This window comes from Bos javanicus, chromosome 18 (assembly GCF_032452875.1).
Source record: "Bos javanicus breed banteng chromosome 18, ARS-OSU_banteng_1.0, whole genome shotgun sequence".
In the NCBI taxonomy this organism is placed as follows: domain Eukaryota; kingdom Metazoa; phylum Chordata; class Mammalia; order Artiodactyla; family Bovidae; genus Bos; species Bos javanicus.
Window position 1 is genome coordinate 60,019,457 of NC_083885.1, and position 27,664 is coordinate 60,047,120.

At 43.9% G+C, this 27,664-nt stretch overlaps 1 protein-coding gene across 2 annotated transcripts; it reads right to left on the reverse strand.

Moving 5' to 3' along the window:
- Positions 1-4,231: 4,231 nt before the first annotated feature.
- Positions 4,232-27,425, reverse strand: LOC133229649 (zinc finger protein 665-like). Of its 2 annotated transcripts, none has more exons than XM_061386231.1 (4): positions 27,337-27,425; positions 16,879-16,949; positions 12,025-12,151; positions 4,232-6,901 (listed from the first exon to the last, which is right to left on the reverse strand). In XM_061386231.1, exons 2-4 carry the CDS (start codon positions 16,933-16,935, stop codon positions 4,236-4,238), a joined length of 2,850 nt encoding a protein of 949 aa, XP_061242215.1. In that variant the 5' UTR covers positions 16,936-16,949; positions 27,337-27,425; the 3' UTR covers positions 4,232-4,235. The 2 variants fall into 2 exon arrangements, with proteins under 2 accessions (XP_061242215.1, XP_061242216.1); XM_061386232.1 differs by having other exon boundaries at positions 27,307-27,394.
- Positions 27,426-27,664: the final 239 nt, after the last annotated feature.

A 27,664-nucleotide genomic window follows, 5' to 3' on the forward strand; every position in this document is an offset into this window, starting at 1 on the left:
AATCCCTCCCAGCATCAGAGTCTTTGCCAATGAGTCAACTCTTCGAATGAGGTGGCCAAAGTACTGGAGTTTCAGCTTAAGCATCATTCCTTCCAAAGAAATCCCAGGGCTGATCTCCTTCAGAAGAGACTGGTTGGATCTCCTTGCAGTCCAAGGGACTCTAAAGAGTCTTCTCCATCACCACAGTTCAAAAGCATCAATTCCTCGGCGATCAGCTTTCTTCACAGTCCAGCTCTCACATCCATACATGACCACTGGAAAAACCATAGCCTTGACTAGACGGGCCTTTACCGGCAAAGTAATGTCTCTGCTTTTCAATATGCTATCTAGCTTGGTCATAATTTTTCTTCCAAGGAGTAAGCCTCTTTTAATTTCATGGCTGCAGTCACCATCAGCAGTGATTTTGGAGACCAGAAAAATAAAGTGTGACACTGTTTCCACGGTTTCCCCATCTATTTCCCATGAAGTGATGGGACAAGATGCCATGATCTTTGTTTTCTGAATGTTGAGCTTTAAGCCAACTTTTTCCCTCTCCATTTTCACCTTAATCAAGAGGCTTTTTAGTTCCTCTTCACTTTCTGCCATAACGGTGGTGTCATCTGCATATCTGAGGTTATTGATATTTCTCCTGCCAATCTTGATTCCAGCTTGTGCTTCCTCCAGCCTAGGGTTTCTCATGATGTACTCTGCATATAAGTTAAATAAGCAGGGTGACAATATAAAGCCTTAATATACTCCTTTTCCTATTTGGAACCAGTCTGTTGTTCCATGTCTAGTTCTAACTGTTGCTTCCTGACCTGCATATAGGTTTCTCAAGAGGCAGGTCAGGTGGTCTGGTATTCCCATCTCTTTCAGAATTTTCCAGTTTATTGTGTTCCACACAGTCAAATGCTTTGGCATAGTCAATAAAGCAGAAATAGATGTTTTTCTGGAACTCTCTTGCTTTTTCGATGATCCAGCGGATATTGGCAATTTGATCTCTGGTTCCTCTGCCTTTTCTAAAACCAGCTTGAACATCTGGAAGTTCACAGTTCACGTATTGCTGAAGCCTGGCTTGGAGAAGCCAGGATCTCCTTGCAAGGAGATCCAACCAGTCCATTCTGAAGGAGATCAGCCCTGGGATTTCTCTGGAAGGAATGATGCTGAAGCTGAAACTCCAGTACTTTGGCCACCTCATGCCAAGAGGTGACTTATTGGAAAAAACCCTGATGCTGGGAGAGATTGGGGGCAGGAGGAGAAGGGGATGACAGAGGATGAGATGGATGGATGGCATCACCGAGTCGATGCACATGAGTTTGAGTGAACTCCGGGAGTTGGTGATGGACAGGGAGGCATGCCGTGCTGCAATTCATGGGCTCGCAAGGAGGCTGACATGAATGAGCGACAGAACTAATTGAACTGACAAGCTAGAAAGTGAAACACACAACTCTTAGAAAGGGCTACTTCATACTAACATTTCCAAGGAGAAAAATGTCTTGACATTCCACTTCTTCAAGGATCAAACTTGTTAGTCACTGCAGTGGCCCAGCGAAAGTGCACCCTGAGGGAATGCAGGATAGAGAAAAACAGGCACCATACTATGCTTTGGACATTCTGGCCTTGGTATTTCAGGACGGGTCTTTTGGGTACACCCACCTCTTCAGCAAGTCTAGAGAAGTTTGCGGGAGTTTCTCCTGGTTTCAGATCTCCCAGTTATTGGTTGATGACCCCAATTTTGTTTGCAGTGTATTAACATACATAGTGCACAGTTAAAAGATAATGAGTAGAACTTTACTGGTGGTCTAGTGGTAAATAATCTACCTGCCAATGCATAGGACCCAGGTTTGATCCCTGGTCTGAGAGGATACCACATGCCTCGGAGCAACTAAGCCCGTGCAACACAAGTACTGAGCCTGTGCTCTAAAGCCTGTGTTCTGCAACAACAGTAACCCCAGTAATGAGAAGCCTGTACACAAGTAACTGGAAAGTCACTTCTGCTTGCTGCAACTAGAGAAATCCCACGTACAGTTAAAAAAAAAAAAAAAAGGCTTAGTACAGCCAAAAAAAACCAAAAAGACATTGAGTCCTCTGGACTGACCAAAAGAAGCATCAAAATGCCAGTCTCCAACCATACCCCAGCCAAGTTTACGTGGAGAATTCATAGCCTGATTGCTGTAAAAAGAGAAAGAAGTCAGCAAAATGAAGACTTAGCATAGCCAAAAATAAATTTTAAAGATTATTAAAGAGAGAAAAAAACGTTTAATGAGAAATGCATACTTCTTTATAAAACTTTCTGTTCCATGCTTATGATGACAAAGCTTCAAATACTTATATGAGAAAAAGTTGTTTACATCATAATATTTAATACTTAAGCGAATACTTTAATGTAATGGAATGTCAGATTACTATATGATCACTTGATGGTAATTAGGCAATTTACTTCTTGTTGAAAAATTGTAATATATTTTCTCTCATTTCTTTGTTGTCTGTTTCTCAAAGATCTGTCAGTTCTGGACAACAAAGCACATTGTAAAATATAAAGTCTTAAGAAGACACTAGAATTTTTTTCACCAAAATTATCAACTTGGCACTATCTGTAAATGTTTCTATGTGTATTATCTGACTGAACTCAAGTCCTAAAGTAACTGTCTTTCTTTACATTTACAGGGCACCCACTATGTTCCCTGTCATCGCCTACATGCATTTTAATGTTACAAAAGTTTCAAAATAACCCATTGACTTATGTATTTGTTAGTGTAAAGCAGGAAAGAAATGTAAACTGAACATTAAAACTGGGTCATAACATGTGGATAGAAAAAGCAACACTAAGGAAAACCTATTGAAAAAAAAAAAGAAATAGGATGGCAGGGTTTAAGAGATTAGCACTGAAACATGTATATTACCATATGTAAAAGAGCCAGTGGGAGTGTGATGTACGAGCAAGTGCTCTCGGACAATCTAGAGGGATACAGTGGGGAGAGAGGTGGGTTCAGGCGGGAGTGCACATATGTACGCCTACGGCCTATTCATGTTCATATATAGCAAAAACCATCACACTATTGTAAAAAAAGAAAAAATAATTAACGGATGGTGAGTTAGGCTGAACAGATAATCAAAGCTTTCCCACACCTAACACATTTGTGTAGTTTTCCTACAGTTTGAATTTTCTGAGGGTCAGAAAGTTGATATATTTTATTGTATTGTCTACATGTGTAAGTTTTCACTGCAGAATGGATTCTCAGATGATCTGCAATGTCATTTCTTATCACTGAATGGTTTGCCACATAAATAACATTTACATGGTTTCTCTTATGTATGAACTGCCTAATGGGCAGTTAATGCTGAACATGCACTAGAAACTCTGACACGTTCATTTCACTTGTATGTTTTCAATACACTATGAATTCTCTGATGAATTATAAGGCCTAGACACTTGACTAAAGGCTTTGTCACACTCACGACATTTGCACTAATATGTTTCTCACAACTGTCACATTTCTAATGTTTCTCTCTAGTATGAATTCTTTGATGGTTACTAAGTTCGTCATTTCAAGTAAAGCACCAGCCATTTACATCATATTTATATGGTTTCTCCTTTCTGAACTGCCTGATGATGAGTTATGGTTGACTGTGCCTAAATGGTTTGTCAAAATTTTTATATTTGCAAGGTTCTCTCCAGTATGAATTCTCTGATGAACTGCAAGGTTTGCATTCACACTGAAAGCCCTGCCACATACACCTCATTTATATGGTTTCTCTCGAGTATGAACTCTCTGATGAACAGTAAGGTTTCCAGTATAACTGAACTCCTTGCCACACACATCACATTTATATGGTTTCTCTCCAGTATGAACACTCCGATGAACAGCAAGGTTTGAACTTACACTGAAACCCTTGCCACATATATCACATTTATATGCTTTCTCTCCAGTATGAAGTCTCTGATGAACAGTAAGGTTTGCAGTATGACTAAATGCTTTGTCATATACATGGCATTCGCATGGCTTCTCTCCAGTATGAATTCTCTGATGAAGTTCAAGTCTTGTAGTGTGATTAAAGGCCTTGCCACATATATCACATTTATATGGTTTCTCTCCAGTATGAATTCTCTGATGAAGTTCAAGTCTTGTAGTGTGATTAAAGGCCTTGCCACACATATCACATTTATATGGTTTCTCTCCAGTATCAACTGTCTGATGAACAGCAAGGCTTGAACTTACAGTGAAAGCCTTGGCACATATACCATAATTACATGGTTACTCTCCAGTATGAAGTCTCCGATGAACAGCAAGGTTTCCAGTACGACTAAACGCTTTGCCACACACATCACATTTGTATGGTTTCTCTCCAGTATGAAGTCTCCGATGAACAGCAAGGTTTCCAGTACAACTAAACGCTTTGCCACACACATCACATTTGTATGGTTTCTCTCCAGTATGAACTCTCCGATGAACAGCAAGGTTTCCAGTATGACTAAATGCCTTGTCACACACATCACATTTATATGGTTTCTCTCCAGTATGAACAGTCCGGTGAATACCAAGGTTTGAACTTACTCTGAAACCTTTGCCACAGATATCACATTTATATGGTTTCTCTCCAGTATGAAGTTTCCGATGAACAGTAAGGTTTGCAGCACTAATAAATGCCTTGTCACATACATTGCATTTGTATGGTTTCTCTCCAGTATGAATTCTCTGATGAAGTTGAAGTCTTGTAGTGTGATTAAAGGCCTTGCCACATACATCACATTTATATGGTTTCTCTCCAGTATGAATTCTCTGATGAACTGCAAGGCCTGTAGCTTGACTAAAAGCCTTGCCACACACATCACATTTATACGGTTTCTCTCCAGTATGAACTCTCTGATGAACAGCAAGGTTTGAGCTTACTCTGAAAGCCTTGCCACACATATCACATTTATATGGTTTCTCTCCAGTATGAACTCTCCGATGAACAGTAAGGTTTCCAGGACGACTAAATGCCTTGCCACACACATCACATTTATACGGTTTCTCGCCAGTATGAATTTTCTGATGAAGTCCAAGTTTTGCAGTCTGATTAAAAGCCTTGCCACATACATCACATTTATACGGTTTCTCGCCAGTATGAACTCTCTGATGAACAGCAAGGCTTGAACTTACACTGAAACCCTTGCCACATATATCACATTTATATGGTTTCTCTCCAGCATGAAGTCTCCGATGAACAGTAAGGTTTGAACTATGACTAAATGCCTTGTCACATACATTGCATTTGTATGGCTTCTCTCCAGTATGAATTCTCTGATGAAGTTCAAGTCCTGTAGTGTGACTAAAGGCCTTGCCACATACACAACATTTATATGGTTTCTCTCCAGTATGAATTCTCTGATGAAGTCTAAGTTTTGCAGTCTGATTAAAGGCCTTGCCACATACATCACATTCATATGGTTTCTCTCCAGTATGAATACTCCGATGAAGAGCAAGGCTTGCAGTTTGACTAAAGGCTCTGCCACATATATCACATTTATATGGTTTCACTCCAGTATGAAGTCTCCGATGAACACTGAGGCTTGAAGTGTGACTAAACGCCCTCTCACATACATTGCATTTGTATGGTTTCTCTCCAGTATGAATTCTCTGATGAAGTTGAAGTCTTGTAGCGTGATTAAAGGCCTTGCCACATACATCACATTTATATGGCTTCTCTCCAGTATGAATTCTCCAATGAACAGTAAGGTTTGCAGCACGACTAAATGCCTTGTCACATACATTGCATTTATACGGTTTCTCTCCAGTATGAACTCTCCGATGATCAGCAAGGTGTGAGGTTACTCTGAAAGCCTTGCCACATATATCACATTTATATGGTTTCTCTCCAGTATGAACTCTCCGATGAACAGCAAGGTTTCCAGTACGACTGAATGCCTTGCCACACACATCACATTTATAAGATTTCTCTCCAGTATGAATTTTCTGATGAAGTCCAAGTTTTGCAGTCTGATTAAACGCCTTGCCACATACATCACATTTATATGGTTTCTCTCCAGTATGAACTCTCTGATGAACAGCAAGGTTTGCACTATGACTAAAGGCCTTGCCACATACATTGCATTTGTATGGCTTCTCTCCAGTATGAATTCTTTGATGAACTGCCAGGTTTGCAGTTTGACTAAAGGCCTTGCCACATACATCACATTTATATGGTTTCTCTCTCATATGATATCTCCAATGAATTAAAAATTTTGCAGCTTGCTTAAAGACCTTGCCACACACATCACATTTATGTGGTTTCTCTCCAGTATGAATTCTGCAATGAATCGCAAGTTTTCTAGTTTGATTAAAAGCCTTGCCACACACGTCACATTTGTATGGTTTTCCTCCTGTATGGATTCTTTGATGTCTAGTGAGTTCTGAGTCCTGAAGAAAGGTTATGTCACACTCATTACATTTGTATGGTCTTTTATTTTGTGTTTCATGGTCTGGTAACAGTTCTGAAGGATGCATAACAGCATTCTCATCTTTATGAGAAAAGCCTTTGCAGACATTAAGAGTTCTCTGAGATGATAAACCTGAGGCACTGACGTCTGTCACAACTTGACTACGTTCAAAAATTATCCCTTCAGATTGCATCATCTGCCATTCATCCTGAAAGCTTGATCCGTGCCTTTCAAAAGTTCCATTTTCTGCATCACTTCTACTATGATGATCTCTTCCATCAGTGAGGTTTTTGTTATGGGATGTAGACAATCCTTTGTCATTTCTTTCATCATCTGTCCGCAGACAGTCAAAGTCATCTATATTTTCCTGCATCTTCCTGAGGTGAAAATCTTTGCTTTCAAGGCTTTCAGCTCTTTCAAACATCACTCTTTGAAAAATTTCCCCTTTACCACTGTCTGCTTTTGCCTGTAATTTCTTGATCATATCTATCTGAGACATATCTACAAGACATAAAGAACCACAGGTATTCTATTAGTTACAATTCATAAATAAATTATTTGTTAAACACATGACTTTCATACCAAAAGCCATATTCATCCTAACAGAATTATCAATCTTCGCAAAGATGATCTCAAAACTATAGAAAACTAAAGGAATAGAATTCTTTAAAAAAGAATGATCATATGTAATTCAAATTAATTTTAGGGTAGTGTAGTTTCAAACACAATCAGAAAACATTCATTTATGCAAACTCATGTCAGTTCTCAAAGAAAACACATTGTCCCATCATGACCTCAAAACTCATCCTACTTTGTACTAAACACACTGCTGTCTCATAATTGAGGAGAAACTAATGGTATATTGTACACATTTTATGCATATTTATACATATTTAAATGGTAAAGAACATACAGGACTAGAGAGGTGACTCACTGGTAAACAAGCTGCCTGCCAATGCAGAAGACACGGTACAGGGGGATACAATGCCTGGGTTGGAAAGATCCCCTGGAGCAGGAAATCCCAACCGAGTGCACTATTCTTGCCTTAAAAAAATTCCATGGATAGGAAAGCTTGGTGGCCTACAGTCCATGAGATCACAAAGAGTCAGACAGGACTGAGCAACTGAGCAAACAAGCATCAATCAGGCAACACATTGGAATGGTAAACAATGCAAAAGAAGCATTCTAATGAATAATGTAAAAAATAAATGGCAGTTAGTAACTGTTCAAAAAATACTGCATTGAGAAAATAAAGAATTCTGTAAACTATACATATATTTTTTTTGCTTTTTTTTTTTTTTTTGTGGACCATGTGGCTTCTGAGAACTTGGTTCCCTGACCATGGATTAAATCCAGGCTAGCTGCAGTGAAACTACTGAATTCTATCCACTGGACTGTCAGGGAATTCCCTAAAATAATTTAAAAAATAAAAAAATAAACCGTTTTCCAAATACCTCTTAGAAATCTATCAGTAGATAGACATATAGGCATTTTATGACATTAACAAGTGGTTCATGTTAGTTATATTGTAAGTGAAAAATTCTCTACTTACACAATAATCATTCAATACATCAACTCCCTATCTACACAGTAATCTAAACTCACCCAGTTCATTGGCTCCAAGATATATGTAAAGGAACAAGCTTTGGGGCTTCCCTTGTGGCTCAGAGGTAAAGTATCTGCCTGGTAGTGCAGGGAACACAGGTTTGATCCCTGATCTGGGAAATTCCCACATGCCTGAACAGCTAAGCCTGTAGGGCACACATGATGATTCTGTGCTCTAGAGCTGGGGAGTCACAACTACTGAGCAAACACACAGACACCACGCATTGCAACAAGAGAATCCACTAGAATGACAAGTTCACGCACCGTAACTACACGGTAGCCCTTGCTCACTGCAAGTCGAGAAAATCCCCTGAAGCAACAAAGACCTGAAGCAACAAAGCCAAAAACAAATAAATTTTATTTATTTATTTTTTAGTGCCACCTAACAGCACTAATTGGAGAAGGCGATGGCACCCCACTCCAGTGCTCTTGCCTGGAAAATCCCATGGACGGAGGAGCCCGGTAGGCTGCAGTCCATGAGGTCACTCAGAGTCGGACAGGACTGAGCGACTTCACTTTCACTTTTCACCTTCATGCATTGGAGAAGGAAATGGCAACCCACGCCAGTATTCTTGCCTGGAGAATCCCAGGGACAGGGGAGCCTGGTGGGCTGCCGTCTATGAGGTCACACAGAGTCGGACACGACTGAAGTGACTTAGCAGCAGCAGCAGGAGTTCAGGTTATTCACATCTGGAGAGACTATTTTAGACAGACATTTCTAAAGTATAATCATTCTTAATAGAGCTTATTTAAAAGCTCCAATTGCATTCACATTCTTTCCTTAAAACTCTTCACCTGAGTTACTTTAACTATTGACAAACTTGCTTAACATTAAACCTAGGTACAACAAAAGTATTAGACAATGTTGAAGACTCAAGACCTGTCTTAATTAGATTAGCAAAGAAACATTAATACTAGATATTTAATATTGAATATTTCCCAATTCACGTGAACCTGAAATTCATTTAGGTTAATTTCTCTTGTAGTTGTTTGGTTTGAAAGTGCTTACTTTTTTTTTTTACAAACAATTGAATTAGAGCTCATTTACAAATTAACCTCAGCAATATTATCCAAAAACAAAGACACACACTGAGACAAACAGAAATGCAGATCGACAGACTTGAGAGCTCTCATACTTTCCTGCTTGAGATTTAAAATCTCTTTCCCCTTTTCTTCCCACCCCCCTGCGCCATGGTTTAAAATTCTAATTTGCCCAAGACTGAAATCTCTGGAAAAATGGGTTACGTATTTCAAGGACATGGCAAAGGTGGCACGCTATGCAGGGTCGCTTCAGTCCTATCCAACCCCCTGCAACCCGGTGGACTCTAGCCCACCAGGCTCCTCTGTCCATGATGGGACTCTCCAGGCAAGAATACTGGAGTGGGTTGCCATTCACTCTTCAGGGGATCTTCCCTACCCAGGGATCAAATCCACGTCTCCTGTGTCTCTCCCAGGGGCTGGCAGGTTCTTTACCACTAGAGTAATCTGGGAAGCCCTGGCAAAGGTTAACCTTAAGCTTTGTTTTTGGCACGCCTTTTTAACAAGCTTGCTATTTTTAATTCCACATGTAAAAAGAACCAGTTTTGCACTTTCAAAGGAAAAAAAAATTCATCTTAACCAGTTTTCTCCAGAGTCTAAACAACATCATGGCCATCCTGTATCAAACAAGTTATCCTTCCTTTCTATAGTCACAGCTTTATGGCTACAACACAGATTGAACAGTGCTCAAATTGACTGTGATAACAGGGACAGAAGGACTCATAAAAATCTTGGAATGTCTCTCCAGGGAGATGGGGGTCTTTGATCAGAAGAATCTAAAGGGGTTAACAAACTTGCTAGGGTGGGGGAACCTGGGCTCCCGCTCCCCCCTCAGAGACAGGGGCAGTTAGAAGGGGACCAGCTGATGGAGAGGGAGACAGAGGGGTTGGGAGGGGTGTAAGGCCACAACAGGACAAAGAATGGAGAGAAAAAGGGCAGTATGGGGACACAATTGGAGCTGTGGGCTGGCTAAAGAGAGTCGACTTAAAAAGTGAATATTTGATCAACCAAAATATAATGTGACATTGTAATATGGATAATCATCCTCACAAATCACATACTTCTTTTTGCAGTTTTAAGTTACCTATATTTACCTCACGGTAGGCAGAGAGAATTGGAGAAGGCAATGGCAACCCACTCCAATGTTCTTGACTGGAGAATCCCAGGGACGGGGGAGCCTGGTGGGCTGCCGTCTATGGCTTTGCACAGAGTTGGATACGACTGAAGCGACTTAGCAGCAGGCAGAGAGAAGGATCCAACTTGGATGGTGCTAAGCCTGGGCCTTGGATGGTGCTAAGCCTGGGCCTTGGTTGGCAAGGGCCCCTGCAAAGGCTGAACAATCTCAAGATTTGTCCTCTATCTTACCTATGGTGCTGCAAGACTTGCACTCACAGGAGACAGTCAGGACATTCACATTCAGGGCAGTTTCCATGCAGGCTAGAAGCTAGGTCAGAGGAATGCACTGCTTTGTCTTGAAGCCTAAACAAAACTATTTATTTAATTTCCCTAACATCCTGGTGGCTCCATGGTAAGAATCTGCTTAGTAATGCAGGAGACATGGGTTTGATTCTTGTTCTAGGAAGATCTCACATGTCACGGAGACTAAGTTGATGAGCCACAGATACTGAGCTTGTGTGGTAAAACTACTCAAGCCCGTGTGCCTAGGGCCTGTGCTTCACAACAAAAGAAGCCACTACAATGAGTAACTGTGCTTCCCACTCTAGAGAATAGACCTCTCTCGTCTCAAATAGACAAAAGACCACATAGCAAAAAAGACCCAGTACAGGCCAAAAAAAAAAAAAATATCTTGCCTTCATCTCTGTGGGTGCTACAGCACCACTGGAGGGTGCTGTACATTTCACATGTCAAAGAACAGAGCTGTAAGTTAGGGAGAAGAAAAATATCCTGTGAGAGTTCACAAACATTAAACATATGTATTCTCACAGAACTCTCCCACTTGGAGAGTTTCCCAAACACCATGAACGGCGTGGCTTCCTCTCTGTCCTTGTGACAGTTGACCTGTGATCACACTGTGGATACTTTCCCACTCGTCTGGATTTTTGCTATTAGCACTTCATTCTCCACAATCCAGGGGTCTTCTTCCTTGTGCCACAAGAATGGAGATAATGTTCAGATCAGAAACAGAACTTCCTACTTGGAAGTAATGCCATATACTGTGGCTTCTTCCAGAATCCAACCTCTTTTTTTTTTTTTAAAAATGCATCTGTTATTTTTAATACATCGGTGTATTCATTTCCTTTGGCAGGGGTGAGTGATTGCTGCTGCTTTGTCTTTTCCCCAAGTTGAGCAAGTAGGGGCTACACTCCAGTTGCAGTGCTCGTGCTCCTCACTTGCTGCGGCTTCTCCTGGGTGCATGGGCTTCAGGAGTTGTCCCATGTGGGCTCAGTAGTTGCAGCTTCCAGGCTCTAGAGTGCTGGCTTGTAGTTGAGGCACAGAGGCGTAGCTGCTCTGTGACATGTGGGATCTTCCCAGACCAAGGATCGAACCCGTGTCTCCTGCATAGGCAGGTGTAGAATGCAGTTCTTTTGTCAGCCAAGGAGTGAGGATATTATAAACCGACAGAAAAATACTTCTCAAATGAATTTACTATCTGTCTCCTTCTGAATGCACAGGGAAAAGTATAATATACAGTACAACATGCAGCAGGTATCTAGTTCCTATCTAAGAACTACTGAACCAAGAACACAGGGCTAGAAAACAGGCAACTGGATATTTCAAAGTTTGAAATCAGCTTTATAAACACTCAAGCTGTGGAGAAACTCCTTGTGCATCACACAGTGGGCAGGTCACCTGAAGGAAAGACAAGTTTAAACTCCTGATGCCAATCAGGAAGCTTTACATGTGTGAGTCAACAAGGTTTTGAGCTTAGTCAAGAAAAACGGGAGATCTCAAAAGGTAAAGAGGGAACATGCAGAGGTACCCCAGGGCAGATCCCCACTTCAGAGGGAAGTGATCCTCACCCACAGACAGCAGGTTCCCGAGGGTCTCCACCATCACGTCCTTGTACAAGGTCCTCTGGGCAGGGTCCAGGCATTCCCACTCCTCGGGAGTGAAATCTATGAACACATCCTTGAAGGTCAACTGTGCCTGAAATGAAAACACATTTCACCAATGGGCCCTGAGGAAGATTCTTAGTTTCACACAAAATGAGAAGAGGTGAGAGGGGTAACGCTCAATTCAGATGAAGTAGTACTCTGACAGATACTTTAAAAGCTGCTTGAAGCAAACTGTTGGTCTGCAATCGAATTTATAATTTCCTCTTTTTCCTAAGATTATGATATCCTGCAATCAACAGGAATTTGTCATGTATGTGGACAATACATGAAAAATACAGAAATTAAAACCAAGACTGGGTTGTCTATGCAGAAGTGTTAACATTCAACACAGAGTGGCATTCACGATCTAGATGAGTTACAGCAAGACTGGTGTCTTCAGAGATGACAAAGTCCACTGTGACTTTATTTATTTTTTAATTAATTAAGTTTACTTTAGCTTCCCTGGTGGATCAGATGGTAAAGCATCTGTCTGCAATGCAGGAGACCCAGCTTTGACCCCTGGGTTGGGAAAGTCCACTGGAGAAGGAAATTGCAGCCCACTTCAGTATTCTTGCCTGGAAAATCCCATGGTCGGCAGAGCCTGCTAGGCACCATCCCTGGGGTCACAAAAAGTCGGACATGACTGAGTGGCATTCACTATCTAGATGAGTTACAGCAAGACTGTTGTCTTTAGAGATGACAAAGTCCACAGTGACTTTATTTATTTTTTAATTAATTAATTTTACAATATGTATTGGTTTTGCCATACATTGACTTGAATCCGGCATGAGCGTATATGTGTTCCCCATCCTGAACCCCCCTCCCACCTCCCTCCCCATCCCATCCCTCTGAGTCATCCCAGTGCACCACCCCCAAGCACCCTGTATCATGCATCAAACCTGGACTACTGATCTGTCTCACATATGATATTTTACGTTTCAGTGCCATTCTCCAATATCATCCTGCCCTCGCCTTCTCGCATAGAGTCCAGAAGACTGTTCAATACATCTGTGTCTCTTTTGCTGTCTCACATACAGGGTTAGCGTTACCTTCTTTCTAAATTCCATATATATATGTTAGTATGCTGTTTTGGTGTTTTTCTTTCTGGCTTACTTCACTCTGTATAATAGGCTCCAGTTTCATCCACCTCATTAGAACTGATTCAAATTGATTTGAATTGAATTTGAATTGAATCAAACTGATTCAAATGTATTCTTTTTAATGGATGAGTAATAATCCATTGTGTAAATCTACCACAGCTTTCTCATCCATTCATCTGCTGATGGACATCTAGGTTGCTTCCATGTCCTGGCTATTATAAATAGTGCTGCGATGAACATGAAAACACACTGACTTTTAAAGAACACACATTGTGATGATGATGACATCATCACACTGACAACAGATGTTTCAGCAATTCCTACAAACTAAGCATTATCCTAAAGACTTTACACGGATGAACTTGTCATCAACATAACACCATGTTAGAGAAAGATCTGTGTCCACCTTCAGTTCAGTTCAGTTCAGTCACTCAGTTGTGTCCTACACTGCGACATCATGAATTGCAGCACGCCAGGCCTCCCTATCCATCACCAACCCCCGGAGTTCACTCAGACTCACATCCATTGAGTCAGTGATGCCATCCAGCCATCTCATCCTCTGTCATCCCCTTCTCCTCCTGCCCCCAATCCCTCCCAGCATCAGAGTCTTTGCCAATGAGTCAACTCTTCGCATGAGGTGGCCAAAGTACTGGAGTTTCAACTTTAGCATCATTCCTTCAAAAGAAATCCCACGGCTGATCTCCTTCAGAATGGACTCGTTGGATCTCCTTGCAGTCCAAGGGACTCTCAAGAGTCTTCTCCAACACCACAGTTCAAAAGCATCAATTCTTCGGTACTCAGCTTTCTTCACAGTTCAACTCTCACATCCATATATGACCACTGGAAAAACCATAGCCTTGACTAGATGGACCTTTGTTGGCAAAGTAATGTCTCTGCTTTTCAATATGCTATCTAGGTTGGCCATAACTTTCCTTCCAAGGAGTAAGCGTCTTTTAATTTCATGGCTGCAGTCACCCTGAGGAGTAAATTCTGTCACTCTAAGTAATTGCTCAGATCAAACTGTTAAGAAATAAGCCAACAGTACCTGAGCTCAGGTGGTTGGGAGTGACAACTGAACCTAAAGAATCAACCAGTTAACTACCAGAGAAGGAAAGAGCATCCACAGAGAGTTTCCTGAAAATACCTGAAACAAGTTCAAGGAAGCTGAAATACAATAGAACAGCATAAATGGTCACAATACAGGGTCACACCCTCTCCCATCGCGACCCACACAATGTCAGTAATCTTACTACAATTTACATCATTCATGTGATGATGCAGAAAAAACTTAACACCATGAAATACACTTAAGATAGAACTGAAACTGCTACAAAGAATACACCATTATTTATGAGAGGATGTTTTTGTAATAAAACCACAGAGTTATATATCCATGCATTCATGCATGCATGTGTAAACACACAATTGATTTAAACAAAAAGAGTTGTCTTTATTTTTTTTCTTTCCTTCTATCAAAATTCATTCAGCGTCAGCTTTGTGCGTCAAACTTGAAATACAGCAGTGAACATGATGGAGCTTACAGTCTAGCAGCCAGCCAGCCAATTTCATCATCTAGCAGCCAGCCAGCCGATTTCATCCACAATTTTAACGTTACTACTGAAATAAGTGCTCTGACACAGGCCTGGTGCTAAGACAAGATTAAACAGAAAGTCTAAGCTACACTGAGAAATCAGACAAGGTCTCTGTGAGGAAGAAACACTTAGGATTGGCAAGGTGGGAAACAGAAGAGTGTTGCAAGCAGAGAGAACAGCCTGAGTGCCGGCTCTGAGGCAGGAAGATATTCACTGAACAGAAAGTCAGCCAGTATGACTGGCACACAGGGAATGTACATGGGGTGATGCCAGGCAGAGGCTAATTTATGCAAGATCTATGGATTTGGGACTTTATTCCAAAAGCTACTGGAAGTCACTGAAGAATCTGCAGGAGGAAAGCTAGACACTTAGATTTGTTTTTCAGAGCTCAATCTACTGTGTGTGGAAGTTGTTCTTTACCTGCTTACTCATGCCAGACTCTTTGCAACCCCGCTGACGGCAGCCCTCCAGCTCCTCTATCCATGGAATTCTCCAGGCAAGAATACTGGAGTGGGTTCCCATTCTCTTCTTTCATTTTACTTCTTCATTCAGTAACTGTCAACATTCTATTTCTTTTTCAAAGCTTACTTATTTTGCTTATGTTGGGTGTTCATTGCTGTGAGTGGGCTTTCTCTAGTTGCAGCTGCAGTGCCCGGGCTTCTCCTTGCAGTGGCTTCTCTTGTTTTGGACCACAGGCTCTAGACAGTGCAGGCATCCATAGTTTTGGCTCCCGGGCTCTAGGGCACAGGCTCAGTCGTTGTGGCCCATGGGCTTAGCTGCTCTGAGGCATCTTCCCGGACGTGGGATGGAACCCACGCACCCTACGTTGGCAGGCATATTCTTAGCCACTGTACCACCAGGAATTCGTCAACATTATCTTATTCTAGTTCAAAAAAAATTAAAAGTAATACAAGCAGAAAATAACACACAGAAGATTTCTTCCAATCTTTATAAAATACCTGTATTTAAAAATATGTGGCCCTCCCTACGGTGTATGGTAAAGAATCCACTGGGCAATGCAAGAGATGTGGGTTTTTGCCTGGTCTGAGATCCCACATGCTGAGAGGCAACTAAGACGATGAGTCTCAGTTCCTGAGACAGAGCTGTAGAGCCCAGGAGGTGAAACTAATGAAGCCGGCGCGCTCTAGAGCCTGGGCTGCAACACAAGAGAAGCGACTGCAATGAGAAGCGTGTGCACTGCAACCAGAGAGTGGCCACCACTCGCCAGAACTAGGGAAAAGACACTGAAGCAATGAAGATACAGTACAGGAAATAAATATATTTTTAAAATAATAATGTGATTTTTATCATTAATTTTAGGTATGTACTTATTAATAAACTCCACAATTTATTATTTTATTCCATTAAGAAAATACTGAATCAAGACTAGTAAAGTTGGAGAATTCCCTCATGGTCCAGTGGTTAAGATCCCTCACTTCCACTGCACGGTTTCAGGTTCAATCCCTACTCAGCGAACTAAGACCTTGGAAGCTGCATCATGTGGTCAAAAAAGAAAGAAAAAAAAATTAGTAAGCCTGATTTCACAGTTTAAATTAGACGGTGTAACGAAACACTCCCTAGCCCTGACATCTCTTTCTGAACATTCCATTCCATTCCCAAAAACTTAAGTTTTCAAGGAGGTGCTCATTTAGTTTTAAATGTACTATAAAAAGTCAGAACTGATTTCCCCTCATTGGCCTCTTTGGCAGATTTTACCGATACTGTACATGTTAATACCTGAGGTCCATATACAGCTTCTTCACCCTGGTTAAAAGAGAGCAGACAGCGCATCCAGATGGGCCCTAAGCAACCCCTGCTGCCCAACAGCACCGAGACCCTGTCTCCAACCCATGGGTGAGAAGCCCTGCCCAGGATGGTGCTCACGGGAGCCTCCTCACAAGGTCCACGTCACCGGGTCATGGGGAGACGGGATCTAAGTGGAGATGACAGGCCCTGAGGGAAGGCCCCAGGTGAGTGCGTGTGTACTGGAGTCAGACAGGATACTTCAGAGTCAGACACGATTAGCGAGTCCAGAGAAGGGCATTTCAGGAAGGCAGTGTGAGAATCCACTGAGAATATGACCCTACCTGAGAAAGAGCCATGCCTGACTCCTGTTCTTTCCTCTTCTGGGCTCCTTCGTCCATGAGTCTTCACAGTTCTATCATGAAAGTTGAAAACATGCTGTTTAATGCATATGCTCAACACACCCCCTTCCTGAGCCCCTGTGGAAAAATCTTAAAGAGATGGGAACACTGGACCACCTGAGCTGCCTCCAGAGAAATCTGTATGCAGGTCAAGAGGCTACAGTTAGAACTGGACATGGAATAACAGACTGGTTCCAAATTGGGAAAGGAGTTAGTCAAGACTCTATACTATTACCCTGCTTACTTAACGTACATGCAGAGCCCATCATGCGAAATGCTGGGTTGAATGAAGCACAAGCTGGAATCAAGATTGCCGGGAGAAATATCAATAACCTAAGGTATGCAGATGACACCACCCTTATGGCAGAAAGTGAAGAAGAACTAAAGAGCATCTTGATGAAAGTGAGAGAATGACAAAGTTGGCTTAAAAGTCAACATTCAGAAAACTAAGATCATGGCATCAGGTCCCATCACTTCATGGCAAACAGCAGGGGAAACAGTGGAAACAGTGTTAGACTTTATTTTGGGGGGCTCCAAAATCACTGCATATGATGAGTGCACCAATTAAATTAAAAAACGCTTGCTCCTTGGAAGAAAAGCTATGTGTATGACCAACCTAGACAGCATATTAAAAACCAGAGACATTACTTTACTAACAAAGGTCCATCTACTCAAAGCTATGGTTTTTCTAGTACTCATCTATGGATGTGAGAGTTGAGTATAAAGAAAGCTGAGAGCCGAAGAATTGATGGTTTTGCACTCTGCTGTTGGAGAAGACTCTTGACAGTCCCTTGGACAGCAAGGAAATCCAACCAGTCAATCCTAAAGGAAATCATTCCTGACTATTCCTTGGAATCATTGATACTGAAGCTGAAACTCCGATATTTTGGCCACCTGATGCAAAGAACCAAGTCAATGGTAAAAACCCTGATGCTGGGAAAGACTGAAGGTGGGAGAAGGTGATGACAGAGGGTAAGACGGTTGGATGGCATCACCGATGCGATGGACATGAATTTGAGTAAGTTCTGGGAGTTGGTGATGGACAGGGAAGCCTGGCATGCTGCAGTCCATGAGCTGGCAAAGAGGCAGACATGGCTGAGCAACTGAACTGAACTGAACTGAATATGCCATTACAAATATGTGTGTATATTTGCCTGGGTTACCCATGAGGACTTCCCTGGGAGCTCAGAAGGTAAAGAATCTGCCAGCAATGCAGAAGAGACAGATTTGATCCCTTGGTTGGAAGGATCCCCTGGAGAAGGGAATGGCAACCCACTCCAGTATTCTTGCCTAGAGAATTCCATGGACAGAGGAGCCTGGCAGGGTACAGTCCCTGGGGTCGCAAAGAGTCTGAATGACTGAGTGACTAACACTTACACTTACATGTTTTCAACCTGGATCCTGGGGCTCTTTAATCAATAGAAATAGTTATGAGACCAGAGGGGAATTTCAAGAAAGGCTTTATTGGGACTCTTGTTGCAGTAAGGAGAGACAGAAAAAGAAGTGTGTGCCCCTGGTCCTCCCAAAAAGGGGGGTGAGCTGATCCCTTTGCTTATGGCTGGAAGGAAGCTGAGGTGATCTGGTCTGCCTCAGGCCCCCCGGAGGTGCTGTGAGCCGGGATCACGGGAAGTGACCTGCTTTTGCTTCTGGAGCCTCAGAAATCAAGCTTGGTTTGTGGTCTTTTTACTCATTGTTCAGAATTGCTGTCCGCTCATGAATGTGGTTATACTTTTGTTCAATTACACTTTCTTTGAGGTCTGTTGCCCGAGAAGACGTTCATCCAGGTAAGAGAACTGCAGTAAAAGGTCCCAGGACCCAGCCTGTCTCATACACACATCACGGTTTCATCATCCACTCAGCCGAGAACAGACATTCAGGTTGTTTCTACAACACATGGCTGTTGTGAACCATATAGTATGGGTTACGGGAGTGCAGGTTACTCCTGCAAAATACTGATTTTTTGCACAGGACTTCCCTGGTGGCCCAGTGGTTAAGAATCTGCCTAGCTCTGTGGGGGATGTGGGCTCAATCGCTGGTGGGGGAACTAAGATCCCACAGGCGGCGGAGGGACTAAGCCCAAGCACCACACTAGAAAGTCGGTGCACTGAAACCAAAGATCCTGCAGGACGCAGGCAAAGCCAAATACATAAACAGTTTTTAAAAATTTTGCTTTTCTCAGCTATGTAATTAGAAGTGAGATTGCGCGATCCTATGCATGTTCTATTTTTAATCTTTGGGTAACTCCATACTGTTTTCCATGTACCATTTACTTGCCTTCAACCGTTTCCAACCATTAACTGTACTGTGCATGTACATGGCAGACGCCCGAGACCTGTAAAGACGATGAGAGAGCAGTAGAGGAATCCACTGCGCTGGCAGCAACAAGTAGCAGCTGCGTCATCTCCAGAATAAGCCTCTGTACTACAGGTTACTGTGGAGCTGATAACCCTCGGAATCTAAGAACAAGCCTTCACTGCATCATGGAAAAGTCTTCTGCCATCAAAGCTGAGGTCCAACCATTATGCTTTGAGGCTGAAAGAAACTTCCAAACCTGCATCTGGGCCAACACACTCCCCAGAGACCTAGTAATAATCCACCCATGCTGCTAGGCAATCCCCAGAAGGTTCCAAGCCTTAACAACTCCTTTGTTAATGATGGAATAATACACACGAAGACGCCCAAACACCAACCAGACTCAAGACATCTTATCAGTCACAGTGACCCCAGCAGCCCCAAACTGTCATCACCAAAATCTAATAACACAAGACAGATGTGTAGGCTGATGCACACGCCCCAGTGCAACTTCAACATCTTCCCAGGAACACACCAACTTCTCTTTTTTTACCTTCCATCTGAAATCTTCTTCATTAGTAACTTAAACTAACAGAAAAACTACAGGTAATCCACAAAGTGATCTCCTGAATTTTAATGACAGTTATTCTACGGGTCTGATTCTTGCCCTCCCTAAAGACACCAGAAAATCCACTGTGTGGAGGGGGTGCTGTGGGGCACCTCCTGGATCCCCTCCCCCTTCTCTGGGACCACTATGCCCATCCTCCTGCACCCAGACCTCTCTGTGGACTCAGCTCAGGCCTTGATTCTAACACGTGGCAGAGTAACAGGCCTCTTCCCAATTCCACTTCCTTCCTTCCTTCCTTCCTTCCTTCAGAGGTGTGATCATTTGTTTCCCAATGAAACCCAGTCATGCAAACCTCAGTCACAGCATCTGTGTCCCAGGGAAACTGAGCTAAGACACTATGGCACACCCACCATTCCACGCAGCCCACAATTGGCCATGAGCCCACATTCAGGTCCTCCAGGTAGAACTGAGGCCACCTTTGTCAACAGTTCCACACACCCTGTAATCCCACAAGTATGAATGTCTCTCTCTCTCTCACACACACACATATACATACCACACCCCCAATTCACTGGGTTCATCCAGAGGCCTACTCTTGCTCCCACAAGCCTCCTGGAGACTCTGACAAACTCCCCTTCACTTTCCCCCATTTTTATACCTCTTCATGCATGGTTGAACAAGAGGGATAAACAGCAGAGACCAAGGGCATGAGCATCGCAACAGAGTTGCGCACAAGCTACAAATCCAAGGACACTCGGCACTCAGTACAGAGACCAAGGAACTGGCCTTCCTGGGAAAACCTGACTTGGGATATCAGATATCGCAACTTGGGATATCAGAAAGTTTAACAGGCCCTTGAGATTTGGTTGGATTGAGCTCAGTAAAGAATTAACAAAGATAGAGAGACCCCAGTCTCACTGACCCCTGTTCTCCCGAGTGGGAGCTAACTGGAACATATCCCAGGTCTTTAAGGAAGGGGGGGGGGGGTACTCCTTCATATCCCCTTGGATTCCAAACCTTCTGGCCACTCTAACCACAGTAAACTCAACATCCCCTGCTCTGAGCAGATGAACTGGCCTCTGTCCAAGATGTTCCCTGGGTGGTCAGAGCTTAGAAAACCTGGGGGCTGCAGTGACCTGTGACACAGTGGACTAAAACATGGGGACATCTCAAGACACTACATCTATCGGGTTCATTAGGTTGCCCCACATCTTTTCCCTTTTCAGTGATTAAGTGTCCACATAGGGTAAGGATCAATTAGAGTTGAAATGTCCAGAAGAGGTACAGGAACCATCATCACCTACCCTGTCCCCTCTGTTTCCCCTGAGAATTCTTCAGCCCAGCCCATGTTCCTAGTCCTCACCTCCAGAACGAGATGCTGTGAGCATCGAGGGAGGAAGAGGTGCATCCTTCAATGAAGGGAAAAGAGGAAAGACTCCAACAGTCAAAGGACAAGGGCATTTCTGATGAAGGTGATTAATATAGGGGCAGCAAACCTGGTTAATATGGGAAGGAGATGGGGAGACCTCGCTGGCCTAGACCTGAAAGAACAGAAAGAGCAAGGGCCACGGTGATTTAATGACCAAAAAAGCAGGCGTAGAAACTAAGATTTGAGACAGAGAAGGTTTTGGTGTCTATGAACAAGGACTAAGTGAATGTGACCAGGACAGACTGACCATGAGAACGGGGTCAGCTCCAAGGATGAGGCTGGAGACACTGGCAGTGACCTGAGGGTGACAAAGGGCTGTGGAGCCACCTGAGGAGTCAGGATGCTGCCCTGAGGACACGGGGAAGCCAGTGGAGGTGGGAGGCCTCCCTGCAGATTAACCCTTATTCACAGAAGACATCTGCTGATAATCTAACTCTAAGCATATGTTCCTGCCTCCATCCGACTGTTGTCCTTTTTCATTTTGCAAAACTGGGACCCATTTCAAATTCTAATAACACCTGGGCTCTCCCTCCAAGAAGAACTGCCACACACAGTCACACACCCAATTTGGCCAATCATTTCAGAGGTCACTGTTGCTCAGATTCTAGACCTGAGGCAAACATCATCAGATCACCTCATTGCTCACTAGTTACCAGATCACATAAAAGAGAGGAAAATGGAATATAGACTAACTGCTTAAATTAGGTCATCACTCTTAATATAAAAGATCACTGGCATTCTTCCTAAGTACTCATCAAAACAGTCTACATCTATTTACTAGTTACCAAAAAAATGCTTTGAAAATATATCAAGAAGAAACAGCAAATGGGCCTCAAATAAACATGAAACAAACCTAAAGTGAATCCGCTTGTTAAAAATTTTTCCACTGAAGAATTATGGTGTCAAGTGAAAAAAAAACATTTGAGAACATAGCATACCTAGAAAACAATGACACGAATTAATTACAGGAGGGCAACAAATTTTATTTCAGAAGCGAATAATTCTTTACAAGAAAGTGGGTATTGAATGATCTAGGTATTGAATGATCTAATCTATCCCAAGCTACAAAAAGAATTAACTGGAAAGAAAGGAGAAAGCAAAAAGGAAAAGGATCACAAAGAATATGTTTAATGTTCCTGGAAAAGGCACCATGTAGTAAGAGAGTCGGTTCTGCACATGTATCTTTTAATACAAATAATTAGAAAATGCACAAGCCTTACAGACAGAAGTTTTGCAGTTCTCATCTGTATAATGTAAAGAAGCAAGTTTTAAATTTATTAGACCCTAAAGCGCAAAATCAATGTGGTCGTTTTGTCACTATGTCGTGTCAGACTCTTGCGATCCCATGGGCTGTAGCCCGCCAGACTCTTCTGTCCATGGGATTCTCCAGGCAAGAATACTGGAGTGGGTTGCCATTTCCTTCTGCAGAGGATCTTCCCCACTCAGAAATTAACTCGGGTCTCCTGCATTGCAGGCAGATTCTTTACTGACTGAGCTATGAGGTAAGTCAAAAATCAATGTATCACGACTTCATAATCCTTATCCAACCAATTCAACACTCTCCTGGATCTAGTCCTCTCCCCCACCTGCACACTACTTGTTTCCACTTCATTTAGTTGACCTGTTTCCCTACTTCTTTCTCCATCTCTCTCCCTTTCTCTTCTCCTCTGCTCTCCAGCTGTGCCTGTCCTACTCTTTACTTCTTCCCTGACTCCCATCCGGCCTCTCTCTGCCATCTGTTCCCTGCAAAATGCTTCTAACCCAACCTCCTTGATGATCCTCAATCTCCAAGAATTTCTGCCTTTCTTCCTCCATCTCTGCTCTCCCTTCCTCCCAACTCTCTGGCACCCCCAAGTGGCTACGCTTCCTTTCACCTTGCTTGCTTTCTCAGCTCCTCCAATTACTGGATGTGAGTGAAAGTCCCTCAGTCCTGTCTGACTCTTTGCGACCCCATGGCTGTAGTCCATGGAATTCTCCAGGTCAGAATACTGGAGTGGGTAGCTGTTCCCTTCTCCAGGGGATCTTCCCAACCCAGGGATCGAGCGCAGGTCTCCCGCATTGCCAGCGGAGCCCCCTTCATCTCCCACCAGGATACTGTTCTGTAAGCCAAGGTTCCAACTTTTGTATCCCCTTTGCGGGCTCTCTGTGTGAACTGCCTCTCCACTGTCGCCCTCTTATTCAAGAAGTCCTCCTCCTGCAAAGGCCAAATTCCACCTGGTGGAATTTGGGATGGAAGAACCACGGGGGTCAAGTGGTTGGCCCAGGTCACCCACCCCGACACAGGATCAGGGGAAAGGTCATTATGAAACAAGGCCGAGGAGATATGGGCGCTGAGAGGGAGTGGGTCTCAAAAGCGGGACGCGTTCCCCAGAATCCCAGGACCTGGGAGAGGACGTGGCTTCCAGGGACCGAGAAGGCGAGGCTGAGGACCGCGGAGCGTAAATGCCCACCTCGTGGAAGAGAATTTTATGCGGTGCAGGAAGTGCAGAGGGGACAGTAAATGGTTTTAAGACGGAAGGAGGTGCGAAACGCAGCGTTTCTGAATTCCAAAAGCAGGAACCGGCTGCAGTGCAGACTTTAAACCAAAAGGGAGGCGCCCCTTCGCCGCTCACAGAGACGTCTGAATTTGCTGGGGTTGGTAGGGCGGGCGCGGGGATTTAGAGTCAGCAGAGACCCTCAGCTCCGGGTACCGAAGGAAGCCGAGTGAGAGAGGCACGTGTGACTAAGAAAGAGAGAAACACACGCCGCGCTAAGACAGCTGCACCGCCGGCTCTCCGCTTCCGGATGTGGGAAGCTGCGCGGGCCAGCAGTGAAACGGCGGGGGCGGCCTGGGGAAGCGGAGACAAGCTGTCAGGGTGCGGGTCATGGAGGGAAGCCGGGTCTGCCTTGCACCTTGGGAAAGTGAGACTGGCGGGGCCTCGGGGCGCGGCGGGCGGGGCGGAACAATTCAATAGTGTAATCTCTGAGGAAGGTGACTGCAGGAAATTAAATGACCTCTGCTTCCTGGAAGGGAAGTTAAAAAGCAAAAGCATCACATTGACAACAAAGGTCCCTATATTCAAAATAATGTAATGTTAGTTGCTCATCGTGACCGACTCTTTGCGACCCCATGGAGTCGGACTCCTCTGTCCGCCAGGCTCCTCTGTCCCGGGAGTTCTCCAGGCAAGAATACTGGAAGTGAACCGACTGTAGCCTACCGGGCTCCTCCGTCCATGGAAATTCCAGGCAAGAATACTGCAGTGGGTTGCCATTTCCTTCTCCAGGGGAATTTCCCGACCCAGGGATCGATCCCGGGTCTCCTGCATTGTAAGCAGATGCTTTACCGTCTGAGCCACAGGGGAAGCAAGAATACTGGAGTGGGTGGCTATTTCCTTCTCCAGGGGATCTTCCTCACCACGGATCAAACCATGTCTCCTGCAATGCAGGCACATTCTTTACTATCTGAGCCACCAGGGAAGCCCAGATATAACGTTAAGTGCTATGGAAATAGTTGAGATGAGTGGCAAATTCAAGTTGTGTTTTTGGGAATATCATGGATTTTCTTCCCCAAATATTTTCCATGCTTCGATTGAATCCATGGATATGCAGATACAAAGGGTCAACTGTATTTTCTTCTCTCCAAATATCAAGTTCCTAGCAGTGGCAACCCACTCCAGTGTTCTTGCCTGGAGAATCCCAGGGATGGGGGAGCCTGGTGGGCTGCCGTCTATGGGGTCGCACAGAGTAGGACACGACTGAAGCGACTTAGCAGCAGCAGCAGCAAATATTTAATATCATATACAGTTTCAAATTAAATTCACGGGTTTTTTGTTTGATTTTGCTTTAACCTGTCACCTAAAGTGAAAGTGAAGTCGCTCAGTCCTGTCTGACTCTTTGCGACCCCATGGACTCTAGCCTATCAGGCTCCTCCATCCATGGGATTTTCCAGGCAAGAGTGCTGGAGTGGATTGCCATTTCCTTCTCCAGGGGATCTTCCCGACCCAGGAATCGAACCCGGGTCTCCCGCATTGCGGGCAGACGCTTTACCGTCTGAGCCACCAGGGAAGCCCCTAACATATTGCCATTGAGTCTTTGGATGTGATATCTAACCAAAAACAGCTGCATATGGTAACCCTCTGTATGAAAGGTGTAATAGGTAAGGAGACATTTTTGTGGACTATTTTAAAAACATGATAAATGGCATTATCAACATTATTCACGATTTAAATATTATATATACATTGCAGATCATCTCCATTTCAACAATTATGTAAGGGGAACAGTAGAAAATAAAAATTTCATAATGTTCTTATGCAGTGCTTAAGCAACTGAATGTTTTATCTGAAGAGCCTATGATATAAAAATTAGAATCAAAGTTTTGCTTTTTGAATGCTGGTCCATAAAGAAGGCTGAACATAGAAGAATTCATGTTTTTGGATTGCGGTGCTGGAGCAGACTCTTGTACAGCAAGAGGAGTCCCTGAAGACCATCAGTCTGTTGGGGCTGCTTTGAGGAGGGCAGGAGGAACTCCATCTTGAGGCCTGTCAGCCGTCTTAAGACAGCATGTGAACTGGGCCCCGACTTTGCCCAAGAATGAGGAAACTATTTTTAAAGTAAAACCAGGTCTCCTTGGAGACCTCCCTCCCCATAGATAGCAAAGATTGGAGTTAAGGTCAGGCTGCCCAGGTTAGATTCACAATGAAGATATCCCCCATGAAGTATAATTATTGTTCCCCTTTAACCTTAATTGTTAGTTCTCCCTACACCTCCATGTTGTAAAACGAAATCATATACATCAAAAAAAGTTGCGAACATGTAAACAGTCACTTGCTGCTGCTGCTGAGTCACTTCAGTCGTGTTCGACTCTGTGTGACCCCATAGACGGCAGCCCACCAGGCTCCCCCGTCCCTGGGATTCTCCAGTCAAGAACACTGGAGTGGGTTGCCATTTCCTTCTGCAATGCATGAAAGCGAAAAGTGAAAGTTAAGTCGCTCAGTCGTGTCCGACCCTCAGCGACCTCATGCACTGCAGCCTTCCAGGCTCCTCAATCCATGGGGTTTTCCAGGCAAGAGTACGAGGGGTATAAAACCGAGTCTCTCGAAAATGTCAGGGTCCTTGTTCAGAACCGATTCCCCTTGGACCTGCTGGGGCAATAAACTGTACTCCGCTGTCTTTGAGTGTCCTCCGAGGTGTGCTTTGCGACACTGGATTCTCATTTTTCCATAACAAATCCTAAAGGAAATCAACCCTGAATATTCACTGGAAGGACTGATGCTGAAGCTCCAATACTTTGGCTACCTGATGTGAACAGCCAACTCACTGGAAAAGACCCTGATTCTGGGAAAGATGGAAGGCAGGCAGAAAAGTGGATGAGATGGTTGGATGTCATCACCGACTCGATGGACAGGAGTTTGAGCAAGTTCCGGAGATGGTGAAGGGCAGGAAACCCTGCCTACTGGCACAGGGTTGCCAAGAGTCCGATAGGACTGAGCGAGGTAACAAAGACCCACTCCAGTATTCTTGCTTGGGAAATCCCATAGACACAGGAGCCTGGCAGGCTACAGTCCCGGGGGATCTCAAAGAGATCTGACTGAGCACTGCGACCATTTTATATTTCTCTTTGATTCTAATGCTCATACAAGTAACCAGCATCACTGAAAATAATCTCCTAAAATGAAGAGTCTTTGTAATCAAGTCTTTACAAATGAAGAGTCTTTTTAGTCATCAGAAAAGGACAGTAATACTCTTCGCTACCACTCGAGAAAGAACTTCAGCTCCAGCACCAGTCCCAAAGCTGAAATTCTAAACTACTTCCTGAACACGCGATTTGATACTTATAAAATTATCAAGTGCCACGTCATAATTAAAATGACTTTTTCCTTATAAAATACTACGTATTTCGTGCACTGTATGTGTTACCTCAGGATTTTACATCCAAAGGAAACTAGACCCTGGGCCTCTCACAACGACTGAATTTATTTGGGCTGAAGGAAGGGGTCGGGGAATAGCGAGGTGCGAAGTGACTGGAGACCACAGATAGGAAGGAGAGGGGACCCCACAGGCGCAGCTTAACAACAAAAACAAAAACAAACAAAAAAAGTACCGCACGTTTCCAATGGTCCGCCGCACCTACCAAGTCTCGGCTTCGGGAATTGGCTGTAGAATCGCTTGCGTCGAAGGGGAGACTCGAGACTCCTCAACCACTGGTATCAGAAGAACGCCACAGGGAGGGGCGGGGCGTAGGGCACCCTCCGGCGCCTGGGCGCGTGAGCGGCGGAGCCGAAAGAGGCCGAGAGGGGCCGAAGGGGGCCGAGCGGGGCCGAGCGGGGTCGAGCGGAGTCGAGAGGGGCCGAGCGAGACCGAGAGTGGCCGAGCGGTGCCGAGCGGGGCCGAGCGGGGCCGAGAGGACACCTGCTGTGTTCTTCCTTTTGGTTCCCAGGTATCTTGTCAGGGTTTAGAAG

What these genes read in the sequence shown, in the direction of transcription:
- LOC133229649 (XM_061386231.1), bottom strand. Translation starts at nt 16,935, where the DNA reads ATGGACGAAGGAGCCCAGAAGAGGAAAGAACAGGAGTCAGGCATGGCT. An exon ending in CAGGCATGGCTCTTTCTCAG is followed by an intron (nt 12,152 to 16,878) that starts GTAGGGTCATAT and finishes TTTTCATTTCAG; the next exon opens with GCACAGTTGACCTTCAAGGA. An exon ending in CGGGAACCTGCTGTCTGTGG is followed by an intron (nt 6,902 to 12,024) that starts GTGAGGATCACT and finishes TATGTCTTGTAG; the next exon opens with ATATGTCTCAGATAGATATG.